The 10,894-nt window shown below is 35.1% G+C and overlaps 2 protein-coding genes across 2 annotated transcripts; both read right to left on the bottom strand.

Moving 5' to 3' along the window:
- Positions 1-362: 362 nt before the first annotated feature.
- LOC144451509 (uncharacterized) lies at positions 363-4,855 on the bottom strand. Its single transcript, XM_078142377.1, has 5 exons — positions 4,527-4,855; positions 3,891-3,984; positions 3,352-3,600; positions 2,447-2,497; positions 363-1,636 (listed from the first exon to the last, which is right to left on the bottom strand). Exons 1-5 carry the CDS (start codon positions 4,827-4,829, stop codon positions 1,344-1,346), a joined length of 990 nt encoding a protein of 329 aa, XP_077998503.1. The 5' UTR covers positions 4,830-4,855; the 3' UTR covers positions 363-1,343.
- Positions 4,856-5,901: 1,046 nt separating this feature from the next.
- Positions 5,902-10,768, bottom strand: LOC144451766 (tumor necrosis factor receptor superfamily member 6B-like). Its single transcript, XM_078142669.1, has 5 exons — positions 10,654-10,768; positions 9,291-9,448; positions 8,464-8,563; positions 6,436-6,556; positions 5,902-6,107 (listed from the first exon to the last, which is right to left on the bottom strand). The coding sequence occupies exons 1-5, from the start codon at positions 10,723-10,725 to the stop codon at positions 5,902-5,904; spliced, it is 657 nt and encodes a 218-aa protein (XP_077998795.1). The 5' UTR covers positions 10,726-10,768.
- Between the last annotated feature and the right edge of the window lie 126 nt (positions 10,769-10,894).

Raw genomic sequence — 10,894 nt, 5'->3', positions numbered from 1 at the left:
GTGTAGCATGTGCAGTAAACTTTCTTATTGATTTCTGGGTGGTTGTATGAAATAGAGACGATGAACAGGATTTTGAAATCTGCTGTACAGTAAATATTGATAATAACCCAATAGCTGGGTTGTAAATGATTTGAAAAAAACTGTCAGCCAATGTAGAGTTACCATTAACAATAAGTATCATAATGGAGACTGTTATTAATTACAAGGGTGTGGCTAGGAAAATTGGGGGTCACATCTTATGCCACATGCTACAGTTGCTCCACCCCCACCCCTGTAATTACTGAAGGCTCCCTATTAGTTCTCAGCACCTTTGTTGTACAGCAGTTTTGAAAGAATCACCAAAAACTGTGTATGATGAACAATTTTAAGATAAACAGAAACACACTGACAACAGGGCAGCACTTTGAGTTGTAATAAATAAGTTTGCTTGCAAGTATCTGTGTGATACTATAATGTCTCTATTCACTACTTTAACACATCTCTAAACTATGAAAATAGATAAATATATAAGAATTTAGTGCAAGTAGAACATTACATCAACACACAAACTTTCCAAAGTCCCCACCACCATAACTTTAAATGTCAAATACGCTTTTGTGTACATGTCAGTGTTACTCTAATTTGTGCTCAGCAGTCTAATCTAATCTCAAGGAGAGGGAACTGTGGTCTAATCATAGAGGTATCATATCCATCCAAAAGCGCCATCAATTAAATTCTTTGTTTGCCGCTGTGTACGGTTAGGTTTGTTGGTAGATTTAGAAAAAATGCACACATTTCATTTTGCCCAACGTTTCTGTATTTCATACTACCAGTATTGTGAATGGATAGGCAGTGCTCTCTGTGCCCATACTTTCATGAGCGTAGCGAGTGCAAATAAAAGTGCAGCAGCAAACACTGCAAATACGAGTGCAAATACCCCTGAGTACCCACACTGGAACTCACATGGCATGGGGTTCTGTTATTTTTACAGATGTTCGTCTGAAATGGCAAATTTTCATAAAAATCATACGAACTTTTAATACACAGCACTGCACGATCACGCGATTTTGTGTGTAGCGAAAACCATGTCCTCATTTGCATACAATTTGCATGTAGGTATGCCTTAATGTTTTCCGTATTGCACTGCAGTGAAAATACCACTAGTATGCACTCACACCAATGCAAGTAATCTCTGGTACATATGTAATAATATGTGTACAGCTGCACACACAAGTTTACATAATAGAGACTTAATACCCCTCAGGATGTACAATACTGATAGTATGTCATTTAAATGTATCTAATAAAACAGTTTTAAAAACAGACCAGTTGCAGCTAGTGCAGCTTTGTATTAGAGTACTGACTCATGCTCTTCTTTGATAACAACTGTTGTTAATGATATCATTCACAAGTGTCCCCTGAATGGCTGCCAGACTCCTTAATAAGTCAGCCAAAGGAAATTCTCCATCAGGGAGTCGACTCTTCCATAACACAAGACATTGATATATGCACTCACGTTGACTGTTTCTGGGATTAAACTCTATATCTTCTACGTCAATAGGTTTTAACTTGCATGGTTTGGCACGGACAAAGCCTCTCCATAAAGCCCGATTAATCTTCTCAGATATAGTGCTGAAAACATCCTCAGGGTCTATTCCTAAAATGACATGACATCTTTGTCATAAGCTTTGAGAGAAATCAGTCATACTTGAAATTTAAGGGTAAAGAAGAAAATAACTATATCTTTGAAGCAAATTATATGGCTCTATACTGTAAATGAGTTTTTTTATATTTGGAAACATATTTTAGTAATTTATATATGCCGCATGCATAAGTTCCTGATGTATTTTCAAATTTGATTTTTCAAGTTAAACCCACACCCCCATGATTTTTAGTACAACTGAGGGTCACTAGTGCTATAGGTATGGTGAAATGTGTGTGTGTGTGTTTATGTAAATGGAGGGGGGGCACACTTTGCCATTTGCTCAGTGATTTGGCTTTTTTAATTTCTTCATTATTTTGGGGGTTTTTTGCAAATAAAATAATATTTCACTGTCAATTTATGTGATTCAAATGATGTTTCCGTGCCATTAATTGGGTATGTGATATAACCTTTATAGCCCAGATATGGGTTTTGCAGACCTTGGTAGTATGGCTTACAGGCCCTCCTAAAGTCAGTCCCTTCCGCCATACAACCTTGGTCCACCAAACCCATATCCAGGCCATAAAGATTATTAATGTCAGTGTTTTATTTAAGGGCGGTAAGTAGGTAAAATCTACCGGGGTTCCCACATCATTTTACCGGGGTTCCCCACCTAAACTATGATACATTGCATGGGAAGCACTACCAGTTTTACCTCTTTCCCCTTTCTGTTACCGGGGTTCCCAAACCTTAGCAAAAACACTGAATGTTATAAAATATGCGTACAGAAAGTTGCTCAAAAGAAGCTAATCGTATATATATTACCTTCTTTTAGCACAAAGTTGTCAAAATTGTCTGGAACAATGTGGACCGACTCTATAATATCAAAGAAAAGATCAGAAAAGGAAAGCATGAAATTTTAAGATACAGTACTGCACAAGTAGTTTTTCTAGACAAACTGATTAATATGTGAATATCATTCCATTTTCAGGTAATGTATGGTGTCTCTGCATCTAACATACAGAAGAAATAGGGTATCAACATGCGAATAGGGAACAATCCAGACTGAGCATGCTCAGAGGCAAAGGACTATGGGATTGTTTGTGGTTATCGTAATACCTAATCTGGAGCTGTCAATAGAATAAACCTCGCATAAAGGTCAGGGTAACCATGAATTGATTAGTTGTGGTTACAACCTATATAACAATATAGTTTACAATACTGATTGATTGATATTTATTATCATATTTCCCATGATGCAGCATTCAAGATGGCAGGTTTGCAAGTTCCCTGTCTGACCAGTGATTTGTGTCAATAGGAAAATTGGCAAAACACTGTCAAGAGAAAGAGATTGTGGTAATTTTTAAAATAATGTTACCATCGGAGGGTTTTTCCATATGCCCTTGCAGGAAATGGCAGAATACATGTCTAGTGCAGTTGGATTTCTTATCAGGGTACTATTTTTTGTCACCCAAAATCATATATAAGTTTACAGCAGCAAAATATAAGTGTACTAAAGGCAGAAATAAATATATGATGTCTACATAAAATGACATTGAATTTCAGTGACCACTGACTTCTTTCTTTTAAACATGACACAAAGATCACACTTTAGGGCACAAGTGTTATCGAATTTACTTAATACCATGTGAGGAACATTAACTCTTTCATGATCATCTACTCATTTTTCTTGTATCTAATATTTTTAAGAAGAATACAGTACACAATACCTTTAGAATCACATCTCTGATAAAGAACTTTTCCCTGTAGTTCACCATTATCTTTCGGCTTTCGTTTTTTTATACATGATCTTGTCACTAAATACACTATGCCTAGGGTCAAACAGACTGATAATGATATGGTTATAATGACTACGATCACCACACTTGCACCAAATGGCAAGCCACCTATCTTGAAAGGGTTGTCTATCGATAGTCCAATTCTGTTGTTCTCAGAAACACTTTGGGTACTGGTAATATCTGGGGATAAAGACAAAGGAGCAATTTGATTTATTAACTGTCACAATCACACAGTAAATGGGCTTAATTAAAGTGCCCAACTTAGAATCTGCAGGTAACAGGTTTACATTTCATTGCTGCCATATGTTTATAATGACCAAGTCGTCGGGTAGGATTTGAACCATGAATGTGTTCCAGTCAACCCAGCTATATTATTAGGGATCTGATAGGATAGAGGTTGTAATGTGAATGATTTAAACCCATGTAATTACAAAAGTCTACTTTTACTTGTTTTCGAAGTCAATATGTACCTGTTTCATGAACTGTTTGATCAATTTCATCTCCAAATGAAACATCAGGAGACTTTGAAAGTGTTCCCAGGCGAGGACTATCAGTTTGCGAAACCTGTCAAAAATAGTAAAACTTGTTATTATTTGACTTGAAAACAACTTTTCACTAATATTCACAAAAAGAATCAAACTTGTCTGAACTAAATATGCAGATCTCAGTTTGCGTACAATTCTGAGAGTTCAAAATTATAGCAACTAGTTATAAGATATACTCAACTAATAAATTAACCCATGCGTAGGTCTGGGCTATCATGACTGACTGAGTGAAAGGGAACATAATAACTGGGGAGTCACGTGTATTCAGGACAAGTAAACTAACTGTTTTTGATACCCTTCACAACAGTGGAATAATAATGGATATTATATAACAATATACCATTTCTGTGTAAATGAATTACCATATTTTTCCAAACACATTGCAACAGCATCAATTTGAAAGCTTTCATTTACACAATAATTTAGAACACAACTTTTCATAAAAAAGAACATGTGTACAACATAAGGTAATTTGCATAATAAGATAAAATTCTCTTTCATAATTCAAAGTCAAATCATACAGATATTTGCATAAATCAGATGTATCAACAAAATTCTTACCGTTAATTTGGCTTTGTCAATGTTTGACGTTTCACTGCGTGAAGTCATGGTTAATATATCTAGCATGCTGTTTGTGGATGTATCTGGTTGCATTGATACAGGCATGCCTTTAGTCGATAATGATGATGATGATGATGACTGTGGTTGCATGCTGGTTTCTGTTGACATGCTTTGGGACAATGAATGCATACTTTTCTGTGATGTCGAATCACTGGTAGATTTCTCTCCCACACTCTCTGTTATAACATTAGTGTCAGCCTCCATGGACGTAGTCTCTGTCTCCATAGAATTTAACATTGACATAGATTCAATGTTACTATCACTTTGCAAAACTGTCTTTGGTTTGACTAAATCAGTAACATTTTGCATCGTTTTTGATGTACCTGAAAATTTAATGAATAAAAAGAAAGCAAATATAATTTCAACATTGTGTAACAAAAAACAATCGGATATAACCCTTGCAATATCAAATTAATACTACATAGGTCGAGTTTCACAGTGTTGCAGCCAGTGACGGGTCATAGATGACCCACACTAAAATTCTATGCAAATATGTTTAGCAACATGACCACGCCTATAGGAACAGTCAAATGATCGTGTATATTGCATAGATAACAATAGGGTGGATAGGCAACTGCATAATCATTCAGCAAATACCTAGCATGGATCAGCATGTGGGTAAATATTTTGAAAAACTGGACAGTTGTGCTACAACGCTATTGGCATTTTTTTGTAATGCCCCCCCCCCCCCCCCCCAAATGTATGATGACCCAGAAAAATGAAGGTTTCAGGACACTTTGTCTTTCAAAAGGCTGGCTGCAACACTTGTTTCATTTATATATGAAAAAAAATAGATGGGGATGGAGTGATATAATTAATACATCACCACAAAGGGAGGTGTAGTTACTGTATCAGTTATTGATAAAAAAAAAAAAAAAGTATAAAAATATGTTTACCATAAATGACCATTTTTCAAAGTCTCTATTAGTCATCGTGAACATGAACTGACAACAATAAAGATTATAGTCAACTATAGTCAGATCATCATCAGTCATGGTCATGGTTAGAACTCGCTGTCATTCAAGGTCAAAACATGATTATAGTTGACAATGAAATGACAATATTTTATGGTCACCATGGGGACAGCAGAGAAGTATGAAATACAACTCGACGGTAACCATCTTAGTATATTTCTAAATTTATTTCGTCATAGACATATTTGTATAACACAGAAAATACTATAACCATGTACAAAAAATAATATGTCACATTACAGAACAGGAAATCTGACAGATTTTACAAAAATTAAAGTTATCGCTCTGTATGTGGCTTTGAATATTGTCGATTTCATCTATAAATTAAGGTATCACTTCTTTTACGTACCAGCAACTGAAGTAATGATACCAGGAGATGTTGGGACTTGTTTGCTTTCATCTTGGCACACTGCATCATGTGTTTTATTTCCTTTCCATTTGACCTGTAGGCCTAGAGCTATACAGTCTGTCTTTGGTGTGCAGAACGTCGAATTGTTGTTGCCACTGGAAAATGTCATTGTAGGACAAGGTCGACACACTGGAAATTCTACATAAATTCATCAAAGAACAAGAGATGCATCTCATTTTATAAAAAGTTTTCACAAGTACAATTATCATTTCCAGTTTGGGGCAAATATCAGTGCAAACAATATCACCAACATACCCAAGATACAATAAACCATTTCATACATGTAATTTGATCGAGCCATTTCCAAAAAGACACCCTTTTAGAATATGACCTCCTCACACAAAATAAACATTCTTACACTTTAAATCAGCAGTGCCATACAGATAATATATGATTTGAGCCCCTTGCTTCAGTGATAAGTAAAATATTTCAGGAACCAAGTAATTTGTAAGAACAAAATACACACCTTTGAGGGCAACCTTCTGACCAGGTGGACAAGTTACTGGAGTACATGTGTCTCCGAGTAAATATAATCCAGCGCTGCATTTACATACCCTGTTCTGTGTAGAAGTGCATGGCTGCACCTCCTGGAAAATCAAACACCAAATATTATGTTGACAAGATCTAAACCGGTGACTTTATTATGAAAATAAAGACAATTAACACTTGCATGATTCAACTATTCCCCAAAAAATTATCACCAGACATTTTCCCTAATTTTGTTTGATCACTAATTGTTATTGTTTTAATGAATGAGATTAGCGTTATATTTAATGTATGTATACAAGGACCCTGTTTGACAGTTTTTAAGTGTGTATAAAACTCAAACCAATCGTACATAACAATCAATCTACTAACATTACATACCCCGGTATACTCCTATCTTGTACAGAACAGATTTGGAATATTACTTGTCAATTGGGTTTTAACATTTAAGTTTCTCAAAAGGAAACTTTAATACATCAATGATATCTATCTTCAGCGTAACAAATAACCCCGGATAGGCAGGGGTTTTTTTGTTATTTATTTATTTATTTATTTATTTATTTATTTTTATTTATTTTTATTTTATGGGGGGGGGGGATTAATTTGTTAATATTTTTAAAAAAATCATTATTATTATAATATTATTTTCAGCAGTTATAAGTGGCAATAACCTTTTGATCATGTTAACCAATATCAAACACTTTAAAGGGGAATACCACTCCAGGAAATAGAGATAGTTAGGAAAAAGAGTCATATCATGATATCATGAAGAGCCATTTCATGATTGTACATCACATACAATTAGTTACAATTTCAAAGAAACATCAAGTTGATCTTGTGCCTTTATAGAGTATCTTTACTACTGGCTATTGCATCATGGGAGTCAGCAGATATAATATATTCATAGTTGCACAATGAATATTCATGATTCCCGAGTGCTTAATCCATTCAGTGTGAAACGTCTCTCATGAATATTCCAGAACCCAAAGTTTAGGAAAATGCCTTTAATATTTCCTGGTGTGGCTTTCCCATGGAAAATTGTTTTTCACTTTGTAAATTTGATGTATACTGTAATTGTCAATTGTAAGAATTATAGGAATTAGTTGAAGTCATTCGTAGACACACAATTTGTAATTAAAACAACAAATGAAAACTCAGCAAACCACGACACCCTTGAAAAGGCAAGACACAAATTATAACAATTTTAAAAATCTTAACTTACAGAATATCTGAAATCCATGTGAAGCATAAAAATTAAAAAAATGAAATAGTTAATGCTATGAGAAAATTCCAGGACACAGGAATGCATGAGTGCATGTTTTGTAATTTTCTATGCACCTGTACTCTCAGCAGCAGACAACACCACTTAGCACGAATGCACATACATCAAGTACCTACCACTTGAAGTCATGCGTCATGGCGTTCTGTTGCTTTTATTATTACTAAATGTTTATCAGAAACAGAAACATTTCATGAAACTATAACATTGCATTCTTATTATGGGATGATCACAATCTGATTAAAATCCGATGTCGACTAATCGTTCATTGTTATTTTACCTCGGTATTTTCGCTTCAATTGACCTTCGTGATACATGTTTACGTTTTCGTCTTGATGACCGCCTCCTCCAGTAGTAGAAGAGGCAGCCATTTTAATCAGATTGGGGATGATCGCATGCATGTGATAATATTTTTGTATTACACTGAAGTTGAAATACCAATATTATGTAAGATAAAGTTGAAATCTTGAGCTGCACAATTGGGTCTGTAAAATATTATTTAGGATGTAAAAGTTCTATCAAACTAAAAAAAAACAATGTCTTCCATAATTTCTTCCTGAAAAAAGTGTGTTCTCTGTAGGTAGACCAATATTCCTGGATTAAGATTCATTTGAAATACAGCAATGCATGCTGGGATATATGATATGGACACATCAATTTCTTAATATATTATTCATGACCTTCCAGTACATTTTAAGGTGTGTGATTGTAAATATAACATCTACTCACCACAAAGAATGTATTATGACGACATGGATATGTACATAGTAGACAAGAAGGGCATGAATTGTTATATGGCATATAGTGATCATCAGGACAGCGAACACATCTGTAAGATGATTGTTGATACAAAATATAAATTATATAATGTAAGTTGTAACTAATACACAAACTTGTAAATTCAATATAAAAATATACATAGCAGTTCAAACACAAATCAGTATCGAGCCATCTAATTGACACACACAATTTATCTCAATACCAGCACTTTCTCCAAACGAATGTTACGTGTACATCCATGCAAACACACACACACACACACACACACACACACACACACAAACAAACAAACAAACAAACAAACAAACAAACAAACACAAACATAGGGAATGAGCAGAATTTCTGGCAGGGGACTTAAGAAGCAAATAGTTTGACTGGCTCCCTGTAGCATAGTGGTTAGCGTTCAGGATTAATAGTCAGGAGGTGATGGGTTCAAATCTCACTGGAAACAGGACCAACCTAAGCCCAGGGTTAGTGGTTTCTACAGACTCGATGGGTAGGTTGTATCACTCAGCCATGTCTTACTCACAAGACGAGTGTGATTTTGGGGGACTCTTGGAGTAATGACTTGAAAAGACAGGGACGATATTACTCACACAGAGCCCACAGGTGCTGTTTACCAGGCAACACAGACACATGCATACATACATACATACATACATACATACGCACACATGCACGCACGCATGCACACACACATACACATACACATGTACATACATACATACATACATACATACATACATACATAATGTACATATACAGTAAAGTATTACCTTGTTCCCCCATGCAATGTTCTGGTGCAAGCCTTTAGCATATAATAACCAGGTGGACAAAGGTCACATAGTCTATTCTCATTCTTGAATTGTTTTTGTAAAGGATCTGTCTTTGTACACCTGGCATGTACTTGACCAAGGCCAGTTACAAAAAAAATCTGAAATATATATATAAATACTACAATGTAGTGTACATGTATTATGGGATATACTACAAGGGAATACTAAGAAATAGTATGTTTTCAAATGATTTACTTTTCACAGGAAAGAGAAATACAGCTAAAAATATGTTGGTTTGGTATCTCGCTCGGACATTAGATTATTACGTTTTTGACGGACATATTTCAATTCCACACTAACAATAACAGAGACATAACAAACACAGCAGGATCCTTTGCCCAATCACATTGAACACTGATAAGCATTACTATTCTTTCACAGTGCAGTAAAAACAGGCTTCTAATGAAAACGTTACACATTGACTTGAGATTTTCATGGCTGCAGTTGTTTATTTTCTAACTTAACTGATAATCAACATTTTAACCTATGTAATGGTTTCTTTTGCATTAGAAGTTGTCTGAGGGTGTGTAGTAAATGTCATGTTACATGTATAAAACACCAAGCCAACATCATTTTAGCTGTAAATGGCCATGTCATCATCCCCAACACCCTATCACAATGTCATTTGTTAGTGTCATCCAGGAAAGGATCAAATTTACCTCAATGAACTGACGATAATTCTTGATATTTCGACAATTTTCTGTGAATATTATGACATGTACTGTTAGTTGTTTCATCGAAAAATAAGACTTAAAGTATAGCTAGTTCAGCCATTCTCTCACACACACAAAAAAACAACTCGCTTTTAAAAACCAGAACTGCATACTAGTATACCATTAGAGCAGATCATTTTGTTAACTCATTGTGTGTCAAACCTGCTTTATTCGCGAATTGTAGAAAATATGCCAAATTCATGATTACTAACGTCACACTGGATTGCGAAATGTCACTGACGTATAAATACGCAGATTGTAAACAGTTTATATGTGTAATTCGTACTTATAGATTTGTATATTATAATAAGCTATATATATATTCCCGGATCATACCCCAACAGCGTTGCCCGGCATATCACCTCACGGTACACAGTAATGTAAGATAACTCAATTTAGTCACTATTAATACAATGCTGTTGTTTGTTATGTAAAGTCAAACCATTCTCATGATTCTCCCTTTGTCATATGACAGGCTATATATGAGAAAAAGACGGAAGTATTATTCAAGTGCGAAACTGTTCGTGTTTCCTTATGTTATGGTAGCCATAGAAACGACACAAATGTATTAAACTTCCTGTTGGACTTACCGTAATGACAGTTAACCCAACTACTGACATGTGTTTGCTGAAAATCATCGAAAAATGCCAAAAATAAAGCATAATACGGGACACACTGAAAATTCTTCAAATCCGAGGCATTGCACATCGGGGGAAATACCCTATTTTTACTATGTATAGACGGTAGAGGGCTTCCTTCAAATAAAAACCTAAACCACCAGCTTTCCAGAGGACTTCGAAGTTCGACATATAAATTCCCTGTGACATTACT

This window comes from Glandiceps talaboti, chromosome 21 (genome assembly GCF_964340395.1).
Source record: "Glandiceps talaboti chromosome 21, keGlaTala1.1, whole genome shotgun sequence".
In the NCBI taxonomy this organism is placed as follows: domain Eukaryota; kingdom Metazoa; phylum Hemichordata; class Enteropneusta; family Spengelidae; genus Glandiceps; species Glandiceps talaboti.
The sequence above is the reverse complement of the archived record's forward strand: the minus strand, read 5'-3'. Positions and strand labels throughout refer to the sequence as shown.